Raw genomic sequence first — 26,859 nt, 5'->3', positions numbered from 1 at the left:
AATTTCAATATAGCCTATAGAAAAAAGTTAATGATTAATCGATAATTGATCGATAACTCTAGCGATGCTCGATCAAGGAAATTTCTTCAAATGCCCATCCCTAGTGTTAATATCACAAACAGGATGAGCGAATGCTGCAACTTGACCCTTCTCAGAAGACTCACGCTCATGATACGCCTTTAACAGATTCACATCGCAAAGCTGATGTTAACGACGCTCTGCAGTAGAAATTAAATAATTTTTGTCGGACAGCTGCTTTATCACCGTATATGGCCCCATAAATTTGGCCTGAAAGCGAGAACTGACCAGCGGCAACAAAGCCAGAACCTGGTCACCCGGACTGAAAACACTAGGGGTGGGGAAAATAATCGATTCTTCGATGCATCGCAATTCTCGCTAGAACGATTCCGTCTCGATGCAGATAAATTAATAATCAGAATTTAAAAAAATATATATCTTTTTTTTTTTGCCTGCTGCAACATTCTGTTTGCCAGAGAGGGATACTTTTTGTAATTTTAAAATAATTGAATTTATCTTCAGTGTGTAGTATTGGCCAATCTGATTTGTCTTGACACGATTGCGATTCAGCCTACGCATAGCATGCTGTGGCATCCCGCCACGTGGTCCTCGGCCTGGACGGGCCCGGGGTACCGTAGAGGACGGGGTGTACCACCCCTACCCACCAGCCGGCGAGAGAGAGCAGCCCTTTCGGCACCCCAATCAGGGTGATTGGGGGACACCTGGCCGAAAGCACGGGAGCCATTTTAAGAGGAGGACCAGCACAGCACAGGACGGGCACGGGAGCAGGAAGGAAGTGCTCGTGGCAGTGAGAGAGCCTAGAGGCCCACGGAGGCCCGAGAGACCGCATCTCCTTTATGGTTTGATTGTTAAGGTGATTGTTAAATAAATGCCTGAAATGGCGTTAACCCTCGATAAACGTGTCGTTTATACCTGGAACCTGGCCCCACCGAGGACCGGGTTACCACACTTGGTGGAGAATGCAGGCACCATGAAGGTCCCACTACGGCTCCCCGGTACAGACGCCGCCGCCGCAAGAGACGTCGCCGCCGCCGCAAGGGACGCTGCCGCAGCCGCAAGGGACGCTGCCGCAGCCGCAAGGGACGTCGCCGCAGCCGCAAGGGACGTCGCCGCCGCCGCCAGAGACGTCGCCGCTGCCGCAAGAGACGTCGCCGCCGCCGCAAGAGACGTCGCCGCCGCCGCAAGAGACGTCGCCGCCGCCGCAAGAGACGCTGCCGCCGCCGAAAGGGACGCCGCCGCCGCAAGGGACGCCGGCACCGCCGGCGCAAGGGACGCCGGCGCCGCCGCAGCGCGAGTCCGGGACGCGCCGGCGCCGCCGGCCTACGCGGACGTGGGGACGGGTCGGACCTGCATGCTGGCGACCTGCTTGGCGCAGGGGACGTCCGGGAGCCCGACGGTACCGGTGCGGGTGATGAGCAGAGACACGCAGGCCCTTCTGGACACGGGCAGCGTGGTTACCCTCCTTCGCCCCGTCTTGGCGGGTGGGAAGGCGGGGGAGCCCATGGAGGTGGCCTGCGTGCACGGGGGGACCCGGACCTACGAGACATGCCACGTGGTCATCCGGACCCCGCACGGGGTGTTCACGGCTCGGGCGGGGATTGTACCCAACCTCCCCGTGCCGCTCCTGATTGGGAGGGACTGCCCGATATTCCGTCGGCTTTGGGACCCGGCACTAGAGTCCCGGGGCAGGAGAGATGCGGTCGACGCCGCGGCAGGAGAGGCAGCCGCCGCCGGCGCAGTGGGAGACGAGGCGGCGGGAGACGAGGCGGCGGGAGACGAGGCGGCGGGAGACGAGGCGGCGGGAGACGAGGCGGCCGGAGACGACGCTGCCGGAGACGACGCTGCCGGAGACGACGCTGCCGGAGACGACGCTGCCGGAGACGACGCAGCCGGCGCCGCAGGAGACACCCGGCCCCGGCGAGATACCATCCTGGGCGGGTCCCTCGGCTACCTGGGGCTTGGACAAAGGGTGGAGGAGTGTGGCATCCCGCCACGTGGTCCTCGGCCTGGACGGGACCGGGGTACCGTAGAGGACGGGGTGTACCACCCCCACCCACCAGCCGGCGAGAGAGAGCAGCCCTTTCGGCACCCCAATCAGGGTGATTGGGGGACACCTGGCCGAAAGCACGGGAGCCATTTTAAGAGGAGGACCAGCACAGGACGGGCACGGGAGCAGGAAGGAAGTGCTCGTGGCAGTGAGAGAGCCTAGAGGCCCACGGAGGCCCGAGAGACCGCATCTCCTTTATGGTTTGATTGTTAAGGTGATTGTTAAATAAATGCCTGAAATGGCGTTAACCCTCGATAAACGTGTCGTTTATACCTGGAACCTGGCCCCACCGAGGACCGGGTTACCACAATGCGCACAAACTCACAGCCAGACACAAGAACTCTTTCTAATTCAAGAGCAGCTTTTCCTTTAATGACATAGAAAAGATGGATTAGAAGGAAAATAAAACTGAAACCTATTTTTTGCATGCTTCCATATTGTGTTATAATCAGGGCTCCGAACCGGTTCAAGGAACGAAAAGGAAAACCGAAAACAAACTGAATTTTACGAGTTAGGAAACGGAAACGAAAACCAAATGGTCTTCAACTGTTCCGGAACAGAAACGTTATTCTGAAATCCCCAAAACCGATTAATAACGTTTTTTTTCGTTCTCTACATAGCCTATAAAATTTCACAAAAGCATAGCCTATTTCATGAAAAAATACAAATGTTGCCGCGTTCACTTCGCCGCCCGCTCAGCTCAGTTGTCAGAAATTCCCATCACCACCCTGGAGAGAGGCGATTTGGAAGCAACAGTTGCACTGAGCTCTATCTTCGACAAAGGTAACGTGAGCTAAATTAACCGAGTCCACTATATCGCCTTTGCATTGTTTCTTGTTGGTGGGCGTGCCCTTAACCTGCGTCCAAGTTTCATTGACATGATCAAACAGCCCGCCCGCTCCCTGGTGACAGCCCTCACTGCTGTCTACAAACAGCTATTTGATAAATGCCAGATTATAAAACACTTATTTCAAAAATCGAGTCTGACCGTCAATAACAATTAGGGCTGGCCCGAATGCCATTTTTCAGGCTTTGAATACTTTTTCCGAGCGAATATTCGAATACTCGTTCCAGAAAAATACACCATTAAAAACAACATTAATAATCCCTATATACTCAGATTTTGACAGTATCTGCATATTTTGTTGAAGATTTAATAGCTTTTGAACGTTAATTAGTAGGCCTAAGTAAGTTGGAGTTACTTAGTTTTTCCCCGTGGAAGCTGTCCTCTGCCATCTCAGCCCTTGCGGGAGCTTTTCAATTAATTCTGGAACGTGCATCTTTTCAGGGAATTTGTACAATAAATCCATAATAAATACTGAATATTGATTGTCTTATCTGTCCATATTATATCCATTATATTGACTGGGTATTCGCAAGACGCTCACGCTCTGCAGCAAGCCAGTCACAGTTGAATGGCTCGCCGCTGTAGAGCGAACGTAAACAAACAACTAAGCTAAGGTTAGCATTTCAATAAGCATTTCTTTTCCTCCTGAGATCCCGCTAATGTTGTTATAAAGTAAAGGGAAACAAGATATCTATTCTTCCTCCACCTCTCTCGCTTCTCTGCTTGGTGTCGCTTATAGTTTGTCTCCCTCACTCCGGTAACGTCACGTACGTGAAACAACGAAGCTCCGAATACTGATTTAAGCTTTGAATACTAATTTTCCCAACGAGTATTTGAGTATTCGAATAATTCGGGCCAGCCATAATAACAATGCGGGACAACGTCTTGTGACGGTTCCCTGTATGTTGTGTCTTTCATTTGTTTCTAGGACTGGGGAGCAGAGACCTAGGCCTACTCAATTGGTCATTAGGAGTGATTGGCGTGCACCTGGGCCCGGGTGCCAACGCCCTATAAGAGTCTGCTTCCCCAGTCCTTCCCTCTCTGTTCTTTTCAGCTCCACATCCATGCACACCTTTCAACACTTATGTTAAAACAACACACACACCTATAATCCACTCATGCATACACACTCCACACTACAGACTTACTGACTTCCACATCCCATACTTTTATTATAAGTTGAGCACTTGGATTGGTTTGGTTTGATTAAATACTTATTTTGATTGGGAAACTGTTGTCTCCTGTCTTTTTGTTGTGTAGCCTGGCGCCTCTAGGCCAGGTGCGTAACAAAGTGGGGGCTCGTCCAATAAGTTGTTTGTACAGTGAGTTTGGAGCGTCAATTTAGTCTCACTCCTGTATTGGATTTGTGAATGGAGTGACGTCAGTTGGGAATCTTTCCGGGAGGTTCCGTCGTTCCATTGTTTGGTCAACAGTCCGGTGAGTAGACAAAGCAATGTTACAGGCTTGTTATTCAGACTTTGGGGAGATGCAGTTAATTGTTATGAGTTGAATTCATCTGTTTAAATTTGAGTTAATTTGATTAGGTTTGGTTATTTCAGTACAGTACGGTAGCTGTTTGGTTCATTTTGTGCGGTTGGAGACTTGTTTATTTCTGGTAGTTGTGCAGCTAAGTAAACGTCATTTGGGACGCCAACAGTTGCCTGGCTGGTTGTTTATTTTATTTTTTTTGTATTTGTTTGATACGAGTGTCCCCGGTAGGTGCGCTTAGCTGCCTGGGTAAAATAGCTCGTTGGTTTAGGCCGGGGGGTGGCTAGGTGCGTCAGGTGCGGCAGTAGCGAGAAGTTCGTACTGAATATCTCGACTCGGGGGCACGGCTAAGGGGGGCATGCGGGTCGCCAGTTATTGGTTGCCTTTCCTCCCCTTTGGTATGAGCTAGGCCTTTGCGGTGGCCTTCAGTGCGTAGAAATCCTCCGCAACCGGCACACGAAGAGGGTGGAGTTAGCTGGGGTTTATATAGGCTAGGGGGACACTTGTATTGTATTTAGTTTGTTTGGTTTGCCAGCTAGGAGGCTCTTAAAGCGCACAATACCCAGGATGGTGTCAGTGGATGACGTTGTTCAGTCTCCCTCGGTGGAGCTCTTAAATCAATGCACCAAAGACCAATTGCTGAACGTTGCAGATCGTTTTGGGTTGAAAATTGAAGCTAGTGATAGAAGGTTAAAGGAGACATTGTTGGAAGTTTTGAAAAGAGAGCTATGTGGTATAGCGGTTTCAACTGAGGAACGGGATAAGAAAGAGGAGGCGTCTCTTTCTCCCGCAGTAGGTGCCGCAATGGAGGTGCCTTCACCAGCAGCTATGTCAGGGTTGACGTTCGACCAACAAAAAGAATTAATCATTTTGCAAGCGAAATTAAAAATTGATCAGGTGGGCTCTGCAAAGTTCGTGAGTAAATTTGATCTATTGAAGGGATACTGGCAGGTACCTCTGTCAGCACGAGCACGTGAGATTGCCGCTTTCATAACACCTAATGGTCTTTATTCTTACAACGTCATGCCGTTCGGACTTCGCAATGCACCTGCTACATTTCAGCGGCTGATGAATCGAGTGGTTTGGGATATGCCAGGGTGTGCAGTGTATTTGGACGATGTCGTAATTTATTCGGACAACTGGAGGATTCACTTGGAACGCATTCGGGAACTGTTCGATCGCTTGAGGGGGGCTGGGCTCACGGTCAATCTTGCAAAGTGTGAGTTTGCGAGGGCGACTGTGACCTACCTCGGTCGGGTGGTTGGACAGGGCCAAGTGTGTCCTGTGGATGCCAAAGTTCAGGCAGTGGCGAAATATCCAGTTCCAACGACAAAGAAAGAACTCATGCGTTACCTTGGTCTGATAGGTTACTATCGTAGTTTCTGTCGGAATTTTTCGACAGTTGTGGCGCCTCTCACTAACCTGCTGAAGGCTAAGGAACAGTTTGTCTGGTCATCCGCTTGCCAAGAAGCATTTGAGCAGGCTAAGAAGCTCTTGTGTGCTGCTCCGGTTCTTGCAGCTCCCCGTTTAGACAGGCCATTCACAGTCTACACTGATGCTAGTCATGTGGGGGCGGGGGCCGTTCTAATGCAAGAGGACAACCTGGGCATAGATAAACCTGTTAGCTTCTATTCTAAGAAATTCAACTCTTACCAGCTAAATTACTCTGTCATTGAAAAGGAAGCATTGGCTTTGTTTTTAGCTCTGCAACATTTTGATGTTTATGTTGGCGGTAGTACCCCCCTGGTTATTTATACAGACCATAACCCTCTGACTTTTTTACATTCTTTGCAGTGTCCAAACCAGAGATTGATAAGATGGTCACTGTTCCTGCAATCCTATGCCCTGGACATTCGTCATGTTAAAGGGGCGGAGAACGTGGTGGCCGATGCGCTGTCACGGGCTCCTCATGACTGAGGTCCGGTCTCCGTTGGTCCTTTTTGCCTCTGTCTGTCTTGCACCCCTTAAAGTGCTTCCGTGGTACCGGTTGCTGGGGTGAAGGCCTGTGACAGTGGGCAGGCGGCCATTGGAGTAGAGGTTGGGTATGACAGGGAGTAGATAGTATATAGTTATCTAAGGTTAAATGGGTTGCCGGTGATCCCTTTGGGACTCCGTCTTTATGGGGGGGGGTGTGACGGTTCCCTGTATGTTGTGTCTTTCATTTGTTTCTAGGACTGGGGAGCAGAGACCTAGGCCTACTCAATTGGTCATTAGGAGTGATTGGCGTGCACCTGGGCCCGGGTGCCAACGCCCTATAAGAGTCTGCTTCCCCAGTCCTTCCCTCTCTGTTCTTTTCAGCTCCACATCCATGCACACCTTTCAACACTTATGTTAAAACAACACACACACCTATAATCCACTCATGCATACACACTCCACACTACAGACTTACTGACTTCCACATCCCATACTTTTATTATAAGTTGAGCACTTGGATTGGTTTGGTTTGATTAAATACTTATTTTGATTGGGAAACTGTTGTCTCCTGTCTTTTTGTTGTGTAGCCTGGCGCCTCTAGGCCAGGTGCGTAATTTGCGGGACGTGTACAAAGTAATGGAAATGCGGGACTGTCCCGCACAAAGTGACACATCTGGTCACCCTTTTATCAACCACAAAAATAGACTAGGCCCAATAACACTGCCGGAACGTTAAGAACGAACGTTATTTTACGTTCCGAACCGGTTCAGGGATGATATGTTGGTGGCGGAACGCAAGAACGAAAACGTTAAATATACCGGTTCCGTTCGGAGCGGAACGATTGAAAAATTATTTTGCTTCAAGCCCTGGTTATAATGCAAGCTGCATTGATTATTGCATCGTTCATAGAAAGTCATATTTCCCAATTTGTCATTTACAACGGATTGTTGGTCTGGGGACACAGAATCCCTAATGAGCCTGACCTCTCATTACATTAACAGTGACAGGGAAAGGAAACAAATTGTCCTCAATGTCAAAGCCATGCATGGCTCTCACACAGGTGAATACATCAGCGAGGTGTTCCTCAGTCTGCTGAGGCATTGGGCCATCGACACAGAGAGAGTCCTGCTTGTGCTTCGCGATAGTGGCGCCAATATGGTTAAAGGGATGAGGCTCACCAAAGTACCAGATCTCAGCTGCAGTGCTCACACACTTCAGCTGGTGGTGAATGATGGGATCAACAGTAGGTGTGGGTAAAAATATCGATTCAGCAATGCATTGCAATTCTTTTCCCTGCAATTCAATATCGATTGAGCAATTTTCTGAATCGATTCAACCTCCTGGCCAGTGGGGGCATGGTGAGCAACACCCTCATGCGATTCGCGCAATACGGTCGGGGGCCGCACTTGACCATATCAACATGGCGACCGGGATGAGTAGCTGCTCCGTTAAGCCGCCGCCTTCAACCCTGAAAGCAGACGTGTGGATAGGCCTGTCACGATAACACATTTTTCTGGCCGATTAATTGCCCCAGAAATTATTGCGATAAGCGATAATATTGCCGTTTTTCAACTAATTTAATGATAAAGTACACCCTTTCGAAGATCAATAAACCTTTAGTTTTGAAGAACACTGGAACTGGACGTCTGGAAGACATTAACAAAACAACCAAAAACAATCTATTATTAACAAAAAATGCTCTTGAATAAAAACCAAGCACCACCAAAAACAATGAATAAAATTGTAACACTAAATAAAAAGGATGTAAACATGATTGCGCCAGGGGTCCGCCTCCCACACAGACAATGCAACAAATGACACTTGACGAGGGGGTTTACTCGTTGTGCCCTGTAATTATGAGCCGGAGCCCGATTTCAACCCGACATTTGTTACTTAGGCCTACCCTGCTAAATATATATAATATATATCAATATATATAATGCATAGAACGCCGGTCACTATCGGGAAAATAAGGCCAGACAGGGCGAACAGGCGACCGACGCGCAGCGGAGGTGTCTTGCTTCGCCCTGATGGGGCTTATTTTCGATAATGACCGGCGACGTTCTATACATCATCCCGCTTATTACAAGGCTACTTGCCAAGACGAAAAAATAACTTCACATGGTGTGTCTTTTAACAATTTATTCGTTAGCAGCATTCGTAGTGTTGATCAGCAGAGAAATAGTCCGCCAAAGACGTTGACGTTGCTTAGCAACCGAAGACGCTGGGGTTGACAAGTTACCGGACTACTATCTATACAAGTGAACGGAGCGTTCCACGGCATTGAGAAGACCTGTGTAATAAAGGCCTATAATATTTCTGTTTATGGCATAGATATCTTCTCAGATTAGGCCAATAAAGCAATGATTTAAAAAAAAGAGTGCGAATGGAAATTATTGGGGCCGGCAAAAAATTATCGCTCATTTAAATTTATCGCGCAATGAATTGATTTATTGCATATCGCGACAGGCCTACGTGTGGATTCATTTTGTATTCCCGTGTAAACCTGGAACACAGGAAAGAGATAAAAGTAAGGTGTTGTGCAAACTTTGCCAGGCGGTTCTGAAATACACGACAAACCTGCGAAACCATCTGAGCCGACACCATGCAGAAGTTCTGCAGAAACCCATGGCTAAACCCGCGGATTCGAAGCAAACGCAGCTCAACATAATGTGCAAACTGCCGCCATGTTCTGCCCGCGCACAGAAGATAACAGAGTCGGTAGCCGTCTTTATATGCAAAGACCTGCGGCCGTACAGTGTGGTCGAAAACTAGGGTTTTAAGAAGATGGTACACACGCTCGAACCACGATACGTCATACCAACACGCAAATGCATGACAGAAGTCGCCATTCTGAAGCTGTAGGCCGCGGTTTTGCAGTCGTTGAAATAGACAGAGTGTCTCTTACATGTGACGGTTGGACGTCGAGAGTGACGGACTCCTACGTAACTATTACCTCTCATTTCATTTCTAACGAGTGGGCACTAGTTTCACATGTTCTGCAGACTAGAGCCATGAACGAAAGCCACACAGGGATTAATATAGCAAACTTGTTGAAGGAGGCAATGAATGAATGGGGGTTAGGGGAGAAAGTGCACTCAAGAACAAACAGAAGTTGCTGGATCTCCCACAACAGAAACTAGTGACTGATGTACCAACATATTGGAACAGCGCATTAAAAATGCTGGAAAGATTTTTTGAGCAGCAACCAGCTGTGTCCGCTGCACTATATTCCCCTGAAGTACGAAAACAGGAAGAGGATCTGTGCACCCTTACAGAGGCAGACAAAACAGCAGCAGAGGACGTTGCACATGCTCTGAAGCCACTGAAGAAAGCCACCTTGGTGATGTCTCAGGAAGGTACCCCTACTCTGTCTGTCATCGCACCCCTTAGAGCCAAACTTCTGGAGGAAATGCAACTGACCCCCAATGAAGGAGATTAAATCTGCAGTGCACCAGGATCTCCAAAAAATATATTTATTGTTCTACATCATGACATTGTTTGGCCTGTTTTATTCACAGTTTGTTTTGTACAGTAACTATACACTACAAACTCATTTTAATTAGAATTTCATGATGAGGGGGATGTTTTTATTGTAATGTGAATTTATTTATTTATTTTTATTTTCAAGGTACATTGGCCTGAAGGATGAACTACTCCTAGCTTCAGCTCTAGACCCGCGCTTCAAGGCCCTGCCTTTTCTGTCTGATGAGAGTGAGGAAATCTTCGCCCATCTCACCACTATCACTGATGCATTAGCAACTGAGAAGGACTCCAAGTACAAATGTATATTGAATGAAGGTGCTGACTATGTGTGCAACTGTGCACACAGAATATTTTTGTTTTTGTCTTAATATGCAGTTAGCTCTGGAATTATTTGAACGCTGGCACTTTTGATTTTATTGAAAAGTTCCATCATACACTCCCACAATGGATTTGAAACTAACTGCATAACTATTGCAATATAAAGCTTTTCTTTAAATTAATGTGATTTATTTACTTTCACAACCGGGTGGGCCAATAGATGCAGCAGACAGTGAGGCAGGTAACGTGCTGGAGCAGCAGGCAGAACCAGCTGATGACTCTGGACCCCAATCAAAGAAAACAAGGGACTCCTGTGCTTTGGCTGATCGCGACCGATTCGTTCACAACGAACGAATCCCGAACGTGAACGACAAGAACTGGTTCCCCAAAACAAGAAGAACTGGTTCTTTGATTCTTTTTTTTTAACATAAAACAAAAATATGGTCACGTAAATAAAATATACAAACGAACAGAGCTTCGTCTCCCCGCGACCTTATATCGATTGAGTCTAGGGCCCGACCGATTATCGGGCCGATATTTAACATTTTGGGGATATCGGTATCGGCCATACTTTCCATAAATTCCCACCGATAAGTTCATATAATTTTCACAACCAATTTTGCAGCCGTTTCGTTCTGAACGCGCCTTCCGCTCTTGCCACTTGGAATTCATGAGCCTTGCCAAGTTGCCCCGCCCGTCACAGCATCTGATTTGTTTGGCACACGGAATACAACCAATCAACACGCAAGGCTGCAAGCGGGGCGGGGTGCCTTCACGCTCCCTGTGACTCGTGAGCGGTTTCTAGACGGCCAAGTGGGGCTAAAGGACGGTGCTGCGAATACAACTTAAAGCAGAGAAAACACATTTCCTTCGAGGTAAGCATATACGAAGCAATATCCCCTGCAATATGTCACAAACACACCAACGTTGCAGAAGCAAGGTGTTTATTAATTTGTGAAACCGATCCATTTGATCTGTGTAATAACGACACAAACCTTAGCTCACGCAAGGACAACCAGAATGACCGCGAATACTCCTCACTGAAAAGGTTGTCCATAGAGCAGTCTCAACATGGTGTATAGTCCTACTACAGTTATTGTTAAAACCCCACATGGAAACGTGAACGTGTCTGTAGTTCTACACGAAAGGTGGACTGAAAGCCATGGTCAATGAAGACCAAATAAAACGTGTTTGTGTTTGTTCCCGAGACGAACCATTTAGAGCCTGCTAGCTACTTGATAGCCTGTTAGCTACTTTATAGCCTGCCTGAGTAAGAGCCAGCATAGAGGGTCGAGTATCTGCAGCCAGAGCCTTATATACATTCCCATCTACGGCTCTGGTGAGAGCCTTGTTCCCTAACAAGTTACCCAGCACGGTAGAACCAACGGTGATTGGTCGCAATGTCCCTCAAATTAAGTTAAATAGAATTAAGTTTTGGCCAGTCGCTGCATTTCAAACTGGTGTAACATCTTGTTACGGGTAGACTGACAGGCTAGCAGTAGCTAGCAGCAAGTAGCTACAGAGATACGACAGCATCTCTGGTAGCTAATTTTGGCTTGCGCTAACTAACTTGGTGTTAGGTAAACAACTTCATGAACACTACGCTACGCGACTCAGGCCCTAAAGGCACATTGTACGTTCAGTCTATTAGTTTCTTTATTGTGCGTTCCCAGGCCCTTTGACCATTTAATCACGCCTGGTGTGATCTCAAAGTGCTGGCATTTGATGTGCGCTAGGTACAATGATCCAAATACTTCTTTGTAATTCGCCTTTATTTGTGACGTGAAAACATTATACCTAAATGCTTTCGTTTCACCTCGCCACCCAGAGGCAGACAAGCAGCCCAGCACAGCCACTAGACGTAAAATAAAGTCTTGAATCAGGAGGTGGTTATACGTGCTGTAGTTTGCATTTTTTTTTTTTACTTTAACTAAACTACTAGTGCCGTATATTTACAGAAATATACAGGCTTATCTATATGATTTAGACTATTTTTATATAGAGACATACTATAAATTATTTACAATTCATATGTACAATTATTATTTGTTTGTTTTTTTACAATGTCTGAAAATAGATTTAGTTTGTATCAAATATTTATTTTCTAAATATGTATGTATTAGATTGCAACTGCTTATGCTACCCAATTTAACTTGTGTCACATTATTTTCCTCCAATGCAGATGGATGTGCCAACAGGAAAGACACGAGCCAAAAGTGCAGTGTGGGACTACTACAGCCAGTCAGGTGGTGTAGGTAAAGCAGTTTGCAATGCATGCAAAGTCTCGGTCAGCACTGGCGCTACAGTGGCTAAAACGGCCAATACATCTAATCTATGGTCCCATCTCAGAAGTCACCATAAAGAATTATATGAAGCGGCAAAGAAGGAGCAGCGCGAAATGGAATCTCAGAAAGCACCATCACACCAGCCTACAGTGGCAGACCTGTTTCAGCGACAAAAACAGTGGGCCAATTCAGATGAGAAGTCTAAGCAAATAGATAAACTTATTGCAGAAATGATAATTACTGACAACCAGCCATTTTCCGTTGTCTCTGATGTTGGTTTTCAGCGCCTTGTGGCTGCTCTTAATCCAAGATATGCACTTAAAAGCGAGAAGTTTTACCGCACTGAAAAGATACCTGCAATCCATGCAAAGGTTGTGCAAAAGATAAAAACCCTTATCCAACCAGAGAATGCTGGGTTCCCATTGGCGTTTACCACAGACTGCTGGTCTGGAACAACAGAGTCCCTAATGAGCCTGACATGGCACTTCATTACCAATGAGTGGGAGAGGAAGCAAGTTGTTTTGGACACGACGGTCATGGAAGGATCCCATACAGGGCAGTACATCAAGGATAAATTCCTTGAAATGATTGAGGAATGGCACATTGACAAAGAGCGCATAGCCCTTGTCCTTCGTGACAGTGGTGCCAATATGATGAAAGGCATGAGGCTTGCTGAAGTGCCAGACCTCAGCTGCACTGCTCACCAGTTGCAGCTTGTTGTAAATGATGGCCTGTCCTGTCAGAGAGCAGTGATTGACACAATTGCTACAGTGAAGCATTGTGTCACACATTTTCATCATTCTGTCCTGGCCAAGGACCGTTTGAAAACAATTCAGCAAGAACTTGGCCTTCCATTTAAGGCATGAAATTAAATAAATAATTGTTTAAAAATATATATATTTTACTCCTTCTTGTGTATTTCTACTTGATACTGAATCGATATCGAAGCATTTCAATCAATATCGAATCGATATAGAATCGTGACCTAATGAATCGAAATCGAATTGTGAGATTCTTGACAATACCCAGCCCTAATAAACAGCATTGTGTCACACATTTTCATCATTCTGTCCTGGCCAAGGACCGTTTGAAAACAATTCAGCAAGAACTTGGCCTTCCATTTAAGGCATGAAATTAAATAAATAATTGTTTAAAAATATATATATTTTACTCCTTCTTGTGTATTTCTACTTGATACTGAATCGATATCGAAGCATTTCAATCAATATCGAATCGATATAGAATCGTGACCTAATGAATCGAAATCGAATTGTGAGATTCTTGACAATACCCAGCCCTAATAAACAGCCAGCGAGCAGTGATGGACATCGTTGCAAAATTAAAGTCTTCTGCTACCCATTTCAACCATTCGATACTGGCCAAACAGCGTTTGAAGGCCATTCAAAAAGATTTGGACCTCCCCGAACACAGAATAATCCAGCCAACACGCTGGAACGCCACTCTTCACATGATGGAGAGCATGCTTGAGCAGAAGCGGGCACTTACCGTATATGCAGGGGAACATTGAAAGATTGATACACAGCATACACAGCAGATTGATACACAGCAGATCAGTGGACTCTTGTGGGCAATTTGATTGAAACACTGAGCCCGCTTGAACAGATAACACGGGAAATTAGCAGATCAGACTCATCAATATCATGCATAATTCCCAGCATCACCATCCTAAAAATGCTACTTGAAGTCGAGGGTGCAAAAACAAGGGGCATCAAAACACTCCGCAACACTATGCTGAACAGTTTAAAGGCAAGGTTTGAAAACGCAGACAAGACCAAATGCTTGGTCCTCGCAACATTGATAGATCTGCGTTACAGGGGTCATACCTTGGCACCGGAAGCACTGAGCAATGCAAAGGCTTGGATAACGGCAGAGCATGCCGCTCTGTCTGAGGCTGAGAAAACGGAAAAGGGCTTCCTCAGAAGATCAAGGCCCAGATCCAAAACGGATAAGGGGGGAGGAAGAAGTGGAGGAAGACCCTAGTCTGACATGCTTGAAAAGATGTATGCCAACCTTCTGAGGGCACATGGACCAACCACTCACCAGCTGAATCAATACCTACGGGAGCCGTTGATCGACAGACAGACGGGCTAACCACTTGAATGGTGGAAACAAAATGCATCCCGCTTTAACCTTCTGGCACCAATCGCCAGAAGATTTCTCTGTCCGCCTCCCTCCTCTGTTCCCAGTGAGAGGGTATTCAGCGAGGTCAGCCAGATATACGAGAAAAAGAGAAACAGGCCGATGGGAGCAAATGCAGAGCGTCTCCGTTTCCTCCATTATAACCTGCAGCTCCTAAACTGGCAGTATTAAGCACGTTTAGTGAGGGGTGTGTGGGTACTTTTTTTTACTTGTTCTACCGCGCCTTTTTTTAATATTTGTTAAATTAAGCACGTTCAGTGAGGGGTGTGTGGGTAAAGAGTATTGAAAGTGGGGCAATGTGAATATTATGCACAATTCTTATATGCACAAAAAGTTGTTATTTGTTCTGTATTACTGTTTACATTTTCCTGATATTGTTGTTGCCACTGTGTGCAATAGTGTCATTATTTTATTTATGCATTTATATTTATTTTCAGATCTCTTTTTTTTTTTACTTGTTCTACCTCACCTGTTTTTACTATTTGTTAAATATTGTTTTTTATATTGAAGTTCAATTCATGTTCCTTTTTTTAAATTGAGACTTGTAACATTTGTTATCAGTGTAATTTTTATGATTGAGGGAGCAAAAGCAGTATCGGCTCAAAATATTGGCTGAGAGCACGCACAACAACCTTTGTTGTTAACGTACGCAACGGGTACGCCGCTGGATATCTTGTGTTTTTGCACATAAGTCAGTAAGTACTCCGCACCAGACTTTGAAGGAGGAAGCGGCCCCACACAATCAATAATTAAGTGCTCAAACGGCTGATCAATAGTTGGAATTGGATACAATGGTGCCACTTTAATGGTCTGATTGGGTTTTCCGGTTAACTGGCAAGTATGACATGTTTTGATGTCATCAGCAACACTATTCTCAACACAGGGCCGAAAGAAATGCCTCAAAATGCGGTTGCATGTTTTAGAACCCCCCATGTGACCAGACTCATCGTGTGACACCCTCAAAACTCTTTCGCGAAATGTTGCTGGCACTATAACCTGGTACACCGGATCGCCAATACCCCTTTCGCCATGCGGTACCCACTTGCGCAATAAAACGTCATCCTGGATGACATATCCCTGCGCATAATTTCCTACCTCTCCTGGAGGAAGCACGGACTGAAAAAGCTGACTGTTCAGCAAATACACGGTCCCTGCACACATCATTACGCAGTACCACCGCAATGCCCTCAAAAGGCAGAGCCGGCCGCAGTCCCATTTCTACTTCCCTAGTAAACAATGCAGTATGCAACACAAGCCTATGTACCGGCACAAAAAAGGTAGACATCTCCATGCCTAAAACTGGCAAAACACTTCCTGCATCAGTCTCCTCAGAAAATGGCAACACGGACGACAGGATAAACAAATCAAAAGCCCCCGTGTCCCGCAATACAATCACTGGCACTTGATCATTACGACCAACCAAAGAGACATGCCCATTAGACATGAAAGGCAAGTAGGGCTGCATAGCAGGATCAGCTGCGATTGCATCTGGCAACTCACCCCCTTCCTGGTCTGGCATTCTACCTGGTACCGGGCCCTTTGGATGGTCCGCCTTTGCCTTGCCTGAAATCCGATGAGCACATGCTACTGGTCTCTCCTGTGTACCAAGGTGCCTGCCACGAGCCTGGAGCACCGCACAGTCCTTTTTCCAGTGACCCCTTCTGTGACAAAAATGGCACACATCGTCAAACTCAAGCCACGATCACCTCTCAAACCTGGGACAAAACTTCCACCTGAACGCCCAGAGAAATACCCCGCCTGACCATTTTCCCTATCAAACCCTAAACGGTGAGCGCGGGGACCCATACTTTTGTGCGTCAGCTAAAGCAGCAGCTTCTGCCGCAGTCTTTACTTTTTGTTCACTAATGTACATGGCTATTTTCTCAGGGACTGAGTTCCTAAATTGTTCCAGCACCATTAAATTATACAAATCATCAACCCCAGATGCAGCACACCAGCGAGTGAAGTGAGTACCCAAATCACGGGCAAATTCCAGGTAAGACCTATCTCCCTTTTCCCAATATCTAAAACGCTGACTATATGCTTCGGGGACTAACTCATACACTTTGAGCACCGCACTAGGGTTGGGCGATGTCCAGGAAATAGCCGATCGACGATGTTGAAAGCAAAACATTGTGATGGCTAGGGCTGCAACTAACGATTATTTGAATAATCGATTAATCTGTCGATTATTTTTTCGATTAATCGATTAATCTGATAAAAAATAAAAAATAAAAATTGCTGCATCTTTATTCAAAAACTGAACATTACTTCAAATTCACAGTGCAGACTGAAGTGTAAAAACACCAGGTTATTGCTCCAACGTCCCAGAATTATTTGAAGTAATATTAAATAGGGCCCGACCGATTTATCGGCCTGCCGATTTAATCGGCCGATTATAGCCTTTTTGAAAATAATCGGCATCGGCCAAAAAGACGCCGATTACAACCGATTATTATTATTTATTTATTTATTTTTTTTTTTATAAATGTTATTGCGATTAGTATCCTGCAGATTGCGCTCCTACTCCCCTTGCTAACTAACAACTTTAGCTGGAGTAAAAAAGAGGAGATTGAATTTTACCATACAACATGAAAGCACGCTCGCTCAGGCAGCTGCGCGCTCACCTCACCAATGTACACAAGACGCGTTGTTTGAGCATGTTGTGCCTGTTTTTCTTTAGGTCCCAGGCCATGTTAATTTGTTATACTGTAGACTCTAACGGTGAGACCATACTGCTCAGCACGCACGTGTTAGTCACTGCTCACGAGCGCAGCACATTGGGAGTTAGTTATTTATTTTACATTTTACATTATACTCATTTTTTACTGTAAATGTATTCTAAAACACTCGAAGGTTCTGCATTCAATTCACATATTCGTGAAAAGTGTTTAAAGTATATTTAAGCTATCAAAAACTACGTTTTATATGTTTTTTTTATTTATTTTTTTTAATCGGCCGATTAAATCGTAATCGTAATTTTTCTCTGAAAATAATCGGCATCGGCATCGGCACTCAAAAATCAATATCGGTCGGGCCCTAATATTAAATAATAAAACAATTAAAAAAACATAACTGGGATAACACAAAAAAAACATACAATGTATGATATGTATACAAGCGATGTCCATGGTTAACCGGTCAAACCTATTGATACCATTTTCGAGACTCCTTGAAATAGAACTTGTAATATTGCTTTAATTGCTGATAAGATGATGATAGTTCTAGATAGGACATTAAACAGGTCATAATTCTATCTTTACTATCTATTTTATATTACTGGGAAAACAAGTTTTCACCAAAATCTAAATTTTTTATTTTTTTTTTCTGTTGCATTTGAACGCATCAATCATATTACTGAGCCGACCTGAACACATCACATTTGACACTGTGTGAGACCATTGGTCAGTTGTTTTTTTTAAGCTAACTAGCTCTATATCCTGCCGATTTTAACATGGATTTAAAAACTGCATTACTATTTTTAGGCCCTTTCCCATTCCTTTGCTCTAAAGAAAATCTCAGCCCTAGCCCTCGCTGTTGCGCGTGCACGCACCGTGGAGCAATGTCCCAATACCACTTTAAGGTAGCTTTAAGGGGTAAGAGGGAGGGCTAACATCCCCTCAAAATTGAGATTTTCGATGGGCACCCTCAAAGCGATTCAGTTCTGACTTGCTCCCACAATACCTTGCGAGAAAACGGAAAATCAAGAAATATCCCAGACAAGATGGAGGACGAAAAGATGCGACAGGATTGGAAAAACACAAATGTAAGTATTTTCTCTGTAATTAACTAGTAATTATTTTATTAATTATACTCTGCAGCCCGGCCGTGGGCTTCGAAGCCCGGCCAAGGACTCTCGGAAGATCGCGAAAGTCTGTGGCCGATTTTCGCGGAAGATCGCGGGATGCATGCCCCATCACGGGCTCTGCATCCCGGCCGTCGACCGGGCTGCAGACCGGGCTAGATATCATGTCGTATGATATCCAGATCTTCCATGTTCTAGTGACTCCAGGTTAAAAATAAGCTTTACTATACTAATATATTATATTAGATTAGATTAGATTAGATTAGATTAGATTAGATTAGGCTTTATTGATCCTTTTGGGATGACTCCCTCAAGGAAATTGATTGTCCAGTAGTTTACAGAAAGAAACACAACACAATATTAAATTAAATTATATACAATATAAGATAAACAATACACTCTAATATAACTATAAAAAGTAAAATAAAAAGTAAACAATAATTATAATATAAGATAAGATAAACAATAAACTCTTAACTAAATAACTATAAAAAGTAAACAAAAAACAGTGAACAGTAAACAATAAACTCTTATCTAATATAGAAAGTAATTTTAGTAATATTATTAGTTATTAATTATTAATTTTCTATAAGTAATATTATATATACTAATATATATATTATATTAGTAATATTCTATAAGTATTATTATACTAATATATTATATTATATTAGTAATATTACATGGTTAATCAATGTATTTTTTGGCAGTACTATATTGTGTACATAGCTATTATATATTGTACATAACATATGGCCATATCACCCAGTTCTGGCATATAATTCCTAATTCCTTCTTATTCGTTTTCTTTCAGGACATCGTTGAGTCCACTGCCACCAGCCCCCCCACCTCTCCCTCATGCTCCTCCACCCCAGGCACCTCTTCCACCACCCCAGACACCCCTTCTAAGAGGAGAGTGCCAGGGGGCAGGCGAGGCATGAGGAGAGCGAGGCAAAGTTGGCGGAATGGTGGAGAAGATGTGATTCTCCACCATTCTCTCAAAAGCTGAGAGAGAGTGTGTGTGTGTGTGTGTATTTTTAGGTTTGCGTGTGTGTGTATTTTTAGATGCGTGTGTGTGTATTTTTAGATGTGTGGTTCAGTGTTTCTTATTTAAATAAAGTGTTTCTTCTAAAGTGTTCTTGTTCATAACCGATTATTATCTAAGGGTGCACTCACACTAGGCCATCTGTCCGTGGCCATGGCCGTTTTAGCACCTAACCGTGCTCAAATCTGCCAGTGTGAGTGTGGCCAGTCTAGCTAATACCACCTTTAACAGTATTATTATTTTTTTAACACTTTATTTAAACATGCCAATTACAAAATATAAATACCATTTCAGGTTAAACATCTTTACAATGGGTCTTGCTCGTTGCCCGAGACAATGGCAGCCAGTCTGTCTCTTGTAACATGACCAGGGGTCTGGTTATCTGCTAGGGGGCACAGGGAGGCCATGATGACGTCACAGGGTAGGGTTGTCCCATTTGGTAGGGGATCGGTTAGGGTAGCAATGAGGGGTAGCAATGAGCATGAGCAATGAGGGTTAGGGTTGAGATGTAGGGTTGAGACAGTGAGCAAAGAAACGGGATTGGGCCTTAACTGACGGGACTTTCTACACCGTCCGGTTGTGTGATTACTACCGCTGCTTTGAATGACTGTTGATGCACGCGGTGCCGACTCCGAGCCCATCTGCACAACGTCTGCAGCAGCAGCAGCTGACAGTTTTCGGTTGGACTATACTGAGTTGAAGGAGTTTTTTTAACCCAAAGACAGTGAAGGTACAACACTTCTATGTAGGCCTACAGTCCAGTGTTAAGATACGACCAAAATACAAGCTGTGGTCGCTCACACTAAAGCTTGCTGTGGGCGTGCATGCACCATGAACCAACATGTCGGCGACTGGCTGTAAACAGTGCTGCGCCTACGAGTAACTTATTAATCGTGCGACACAACAAATCGACGACCAAATTCGTTGCCAACGCATTTAGTAATCGATTTTTATCGATTTTATCGATTCGTTGTTGCAGCCCTAGTGATGGCCAATGGCATCGGCAGGGTTGTTGTTACCGTATTTTCCACACTATAAGGCGCACTTAAAAGCCTTTAATTTTCTCAAAAAACCACAGTTCGCCTTATAATCCCCGTCCACACGGAGCCGAAACGGGCGAAAACGATCCGGTTTCGTTTTATGCGGTTCAGGGATATCTCCGTAAAGACTGAGTCATTTCGAAACCGATTCGAGCTGTAGAAACACTTTAGTAAATATTCAAGGCGCTGGTTCTCCATAGAAAAACGTGGAGCGCATCAAGCCTGCGCGCTGCATACAAACATTCAGTCACAAGGAGATTTCAACCTTTTAAATTGAGCAGAAATACTTTTTAATGTACAGTTAGCAATTACATTTATCATGCGGCTTTATTTAAAGCAACAAAAATAATACACATAAACTAATAAATAAAAAATTCAACGCAACTCTGACGTCTCCCAGCTGTTGGGGGGCTAATGCCATAATCGTTTGCGTTTCAGGCGTCCACACAAATCCTAACACGAAACGCATAGGTCCGGATAGATTTGAAACCAACTCCAAGGGTGGTTTCAGAAACGTGCGGTTTCGGGCAACGAATTCACCGGCTCCGTCTGGGCGGTCGGCCGAAACGAACAAGACTTATGCGGTTTCACCAAAAAAAAAATCGGCTTTGTGTGGACGGGGCCTTAGAAGGCGAACACACGTTCACCAAGACGGGGAGACAGCGCCGGGCGACTTACGCCACTATCTGCCTTCACGAAGGCAGGAATAATCACTGAACTGCCAGGCAACAGCAGCGACACTGACTCGGATAATGACGAGAGGGAGCCGGGCATGTTGGATGCCGTACTCGCCCAACTGTTCAATTCGGACACTGAAGAAGAATTCGAGGGATTCGTGGACGGCGAATGAACTGAAATAGTGAGCTTTACGTGTTACACATAACTGAACACAATGTTGAGTTATGCACTAATGTTTGAATTAGCGGTATCAGTGTTTCTTTTAAGTTTTTACAACTGAACAAGGCTGGGAGATATTGTTAATATGCACATTAACGTTTGAACATCGTTACCATGGGAAGAACGGAGTTGTCGGAGCGCTTAATAAAGTTTGACTTTATCTGACTGTTTTGTTGACATTCCCTTTAGCACAGCTCCATCTAGTCATGCATAACGCAACCCCAGTCAAACGTTTGACTGCAGTATCTTCTATTCTATGCGCCTTATAATCCGGTGCGCCCTATATATGAAAACGGTTCTAAAATAGGCCATTCATTGAAGGTGCGCTTTATAATCCGGTGCGCCTTATAGTGCGGAAAATACGGTACGTATTTTATTATTTTTTAGTTTAGTTTTAATATCATTATTATAACAAATATTTCAAATACTACTCATGTTATGTTCGTAAAAAAAAGAAAAGGTGAAGGAAGTTTGTCATTGACGAGTGCAACTCCTTGCATAATGGCGGCAGGAGCAAACTTGATCAGTAAAAAGGGTATGACTTTGCCCATCTGGCAGTACTTTGGGTTTCGTCCAAACGAGAGAGGAGAACCAAGAGACATGTCTGAAGTGGTATGCAAGATTTGCAGTAATGTTGCCCGGGCAAAAGATGGACTAACGACAAATGTTCATGATCATTTGCGTGTACATCATCCCGTCCAGTATGCTACATTGCCATCACGTGAAGCAGCTGGCGCTAGCAAGACGGCTAACGTTAGCTACCAACCAACGATATTTGGGGCTTTTGCTAAAAGTACCAAGTACAAGCGTGACAGCGACAGATGGAAACAGTGCACCGATGCTGTAACTCACTACCTGGCAAAAGAAATGGTTTCTTTTAACACAGTGGAAAAGAGAGCATTTAAGGCCATGTTGCAGACATTTCATAAGCAGTACGAGCTGCCAGGTCGCAAATATTTCTCAAAGACCGCAGTCCCAAAGTTATACAATGACCTCAGGGAGAATATTTCAGCAGTGCTGGAGGATGTGGACTATATGGCCTTGACAACTGACACGTGGTCCAGCTGCAACATGATGCCGTATATGTCAGTGACGGCACATTTTGTCAGCAAAGACTGGAAACTGGAAACAAAATGTTTGCAAACAAGCTTCATGTCGGAAAGCCACACAGCCAACAACCTAGGAGAGGCCTTACACAATAGGAAGGTCAAAGAATCAAAAATCTCCTCTGTAACAACTGATAACGGGGCCAATATGGTGGCAGCAATCAGACTTACAATGTTACAATGCCATGGCTAAGTTGTTTTGGACATAACCTGAACATTGCCATAAACAACACACAGCAGAGGACCAGCACTGATCGGGCGTTCGGGGTTTGCCGGACAATCAACACGGGTTTTTCCCACAGCTGGTTAAGAAGACGTGAGCTGCTGAAAGCACAAGAAGAGCTGAACCTCCCTCAGCACTCCTTGATCACGGTAATTATTACAAAAGTGTAACTAATAATGAATAACTAGTAGCCTAAGTACCGTATTGGTCCGAATATAAGACAGCCTTTTTTCCCCTCGAAATAGGTCCAAAAAAGTCGGGTCGTCTTATATTCGGGGTCTAGTATTCAGAGCGCAGTTTCTCTTCTTCGCCTCTACATTTAAATGTCAATACACATTTGCGGCCGCAGGTGGCGCCAGGAATTGGTTCCGGGAAGAAGTAGTCCAGCGGCCTTAACAACCAGACCGTTACCGGTGTTTAAAGACAGGCATTTAGAGACAAGTGGCTCAAAAGTGGGTCAGGTCAATCAACAACAGCGGAGGAGCTATGATGCCAATTTTTAAATAATGGTCGTCAATAAGGCAGTCAAGTAACAACTGCAAAGCTGCCAAGAAGTTCGGGGTCACGGAGTGTAACGTAAGAAGATGGCGAGCACCAAAACAACGTCTCAAAGATGCCAACAGTCAGCGCAAATCCTACCGTGGTCCTCAAAGTGGTCGTTTCAGTGACCGGAGAGTTTTTGAATACGTCAGAGAAAACGCGCTTTGGGAGGAGCCGCTGGAAGCGGAGCAGCTGGGGAGCGATGACAGCGAGAGCGAACACAGCAGGGCAGAGGACGCGTGTGAGGGATAGAGAGACATCGGAGGAGAAATTTGGCAAATTTTTGTTAAGTTTAGTTAAATATGTGGCCTGTATTTTCTCTGTTATTTAAAAATATTCACAATGTTGCTTGATTATTGCTTGATATTAATTTTGAATCATACTGTACATATTTTGCCTTGAAAGTGCCGTGGCCTTTACTGGCATTATTATTATTGTCATTAATATAACAAATGTTTAATTCACTGTGTTTTTAATATTGTTATTAAGAAAAAAAATGAAGTTATTTGTTCTGCAAATGTGGTCTGCAAATCTTTTTTTCTAAATGTTTGTGTTGAAAAACAGGGGTCGTCTTATAATCAGGGTCGTCTTATATTCGGACCAATACGGTAATTGCAAAAATATGTGTCAAATTTCCAAAATGTAAAACCAATAACGCATAACACGCACACTAAATACTATTTAGTGTGCGTGTTATGCAACACTATTTAGTAAATAACGTTGCTAACGAAGCTATTTAAAAATGCACAGTAGCCTATTACAGTGTAAGCAGCAGCAAACGCGCACAGAAACGTGAATGACAAACTAAACTTATATGTTAACTAAGGTGATTTGACATTGTGATCACACCCAAGGCTGAATATATTTTTCCTAACAGGACTGTGCAACACGATGGGGCTCAAAACAGATGGTGGAGAGAATCCTGGAGCAGGCGCAAGCCATCAAACGGGTGAAAGCCGCCGCCCGCTCCCGCAGTTCACATGGCAGGACATAAGTGTTCTGGAAGCGGTTAACAACGCATTGAAGTTCACAGACATTCTCTCCACAGAAAACTATGTTACCGTTTCCTCACTTCTGCCCATGTTAGTCCACCTGGAAGGTGTGCTGGAGGCGTCAGAGGAGGATACGCAACTCACAGCAGACTTGAAGCGCGTCATCCTGGAGAAGATGTAAGGGAAATATGACAATGATGCCACCCAGAAGATGACGCGCAAAGCAACACTGCTTGACCCACGATACAGAGGGGACCACATGAAGCCACCTGAGCTTAATCATTTAAAAACAGAACTGGTAGCGGAGATGGCGGCGGCAGCAGAAGCAACACGCTCAAGTCCGAAACCGGGTCCCGCACAAGTGAGAGAGGAAGAGGAATCCGGTGCTGGTACCACGCCTAAGAAGAAGAAAAGCTCGCTTGGCAGCCTTCTTGGGAAAAGACCAGCTACAGCCGCCACTCTCACACCAAATCAGAAAGCCACAGCAGAGATTACACTGTACCTGCAGGAAATGGCTGTTGATGGTGAAGAAAACCCTCTAACTTGGTGGAAAAATAACCAGGGACGGTTTCCGCTCATGGCCAGGCTTGCACGTAAATATTTATGTATTTGTGCTACCAGCGCTCCATCTGAACGTGTGTTCAGCACTCCCGGTAGTGTTGCTACCCCATTCCGCAGTTTGTTAAAATACCGAAAAAGTGAACATGTTGGTGTTTCTGGCCAGAAACCTTGACATTTAAATGTGTTTTGATTTCTTGACAGTGTCATTTTGCATTTGCACTTGTACTTTAGTTGATCCAGGGCATGTAAATAGTTTTTAGTATTATTTGTTTTTAGTATTATTCGTTTAGTTCGTTAATAGATAATTGTATATAATTCGCTTTGCATTTCTCACGCAGTATTTAACTACAGTGTAACTTTGTTTTGAATATCTTTGAATGTTTTTGCCAATAAAGTGTGCTCTTGTACTGAGTAACCTCTATTCATTCTAAATGATTATAATGTAGCGCCGGGGTTATGTATGTTGTTTTGTTATACAACTGCTATTGGTTGATGTGTTCCCATCATGCTTTGCGGTGCGAAGTTAGGGGAGGAGTTAAAAAGACGTTGAGCTTTGTTGTGGTTACGGGGTGCTCGTTGAGCTTTGTGGTTACGGTGAACTCTGGATTTTAATAAAGTCACTGAAAAAATATAGCTCGCCTCTGCTTTTGATATTCGCCACAATATTTTTCCTAGACATGAAATATAACGTTTAGAAATTATTTAAGATAGGCGTAGCACTTTGCTTCATGTTTGATACACGTAGTTGTCCGACTCGTACATAGGAGAGAACGGGAGAGTTTGCTCAGTAGTTAAGTTTTAATTCAAAGTCTTCCAATACAAGATGTACAATGATAGGTGCGAACGAGGTAGATTACTAACTAAGTTTCCCTTGCAACAAAATTAGTTGTCATAGTGTGATTAAATTAACTGTATGTAGTAAGAATGTAATTTTGGATGAAATGTAAGCAAACCACATACATTTGATTAAATAATGTTTACATTTAGCAGGTATCGTCCTTTATATTGCACGATCTGGATTTTTCTTTGAGTAAAATGCCAGGAAGGAGCAGCAGGAAGACTCCTGAACAGGATGCAGTGGAGCATATTATTCTGGGCAGAGACAATCCCTTCCTCGAGGAACAGTTCATTAACACATTTAAAGGTCAATATTCATCTCATACATAGTGTTTTCAACACATAGGCTATATAGTCACAACACAGCAACCCACCTAACTATAGCAGCACTATAGCAGTAGTTTGTCTGTTACCTTATGGAGATGGATATCAATCACTAGAAGGAGTTTGGGTGAAACATTGCTGTAGCAGAAGTCAGCACTGTACTGATGCAGACAGAGGGGATTGGGATTTAAGAAGCGAACAGTAACAGCACAACATGAGCATCCTCCACACTATCTCCCTGCCACACACCATGCATCTGCAGCACTGCAGCACACAGTTGCCTGCAGCAGTCTGGAGGTACACAAACGGAAAAGCTCACGGTCATTGCGGCCCAGGAACTAAAGGTTTTATGGTCGAGGAGTTCCTGGTAGCTTTGGTGGAAACGCAGCTTATGTGTAGTTAACAGTGTTAAGCATTTAACCCACTCATAGCTTATCGCTAAAAATAGTTAGATATATGCTGATATTTATTGTTCTTTTGCTGCTATAGGTGTTTTCACACGGGAATTCATTGCACCATCGACATTTGTGGTTGAGTACCGTGGAAAATCGTTACAAAGTGTAGAATGTTGGTGTATTTTAGTGTCTCTCTGTGTTCACATTTCTAGTCTAGGAACAGGCCAATGCCTCTCACACTGATACAAGGTGTTATTTCCAACATCTGCCATTTGTTACGTCTCAACAAGGATGAACCGACCTGATCCTCTGGGACATAGCCAGGGCCATATACCTTATCAAGGCTGAGAGTGCTTCTGTTTACGTGTTATTCATGTTTTCTCTGTGTATAATACTCGCCCCAACCCTTTGGTTCGGCGAGAAGAGGGTTCGACAGCCAAGGAACACGTCTCAAAACTGCTCCTCAATAGTCCACTATAGATTATTCAACCTAAGTCTGTATCTCGC

The 26,859-nt window shown here is 44.5% G+C and overlaps 1 protein-coding gene across 1 annotated transcript; it reads left to right on the top strand.

Moving 5' to 3' along the window:
* The first annotated feature begins 12,264 nt into the window (after positions 1-12,264).
* LOC132461159 (zinc finger BED domain-containing protein 4-like) lies at positions 12,265-13,293 on the top strand. The gene has a single exon (XM_060056205.1). It carries the CDS (start codon positions 12,319-12,321, stop codon positions 13,291-13,293), a length of 975 nt encoding a protein of 324 aa, XP_059912188.1. The 5' UTR covers positions 12,265-12,318.
* Positions 13,294-26,859: the final 13,566 nt, after the last annotated feature.

The sequence above is a fragment of the Gadus macrocephalus genome, chromosome 7 (assembly GCF_031168955.1).
Source record: "Gadus macrocephalus chromosome 7, ASM3116895v1".
NCBI lineage: Eukaryota > Metazoa > Chordata > Actinopteri > Gadiformes > Gadidae > Gadus > Gadus macrocephalus.
The sequence above is the reverse complement of the archived record's forward strand: the minus strand, read 5'-3'. Positions and strand labels throughout refer to the sequence as shown.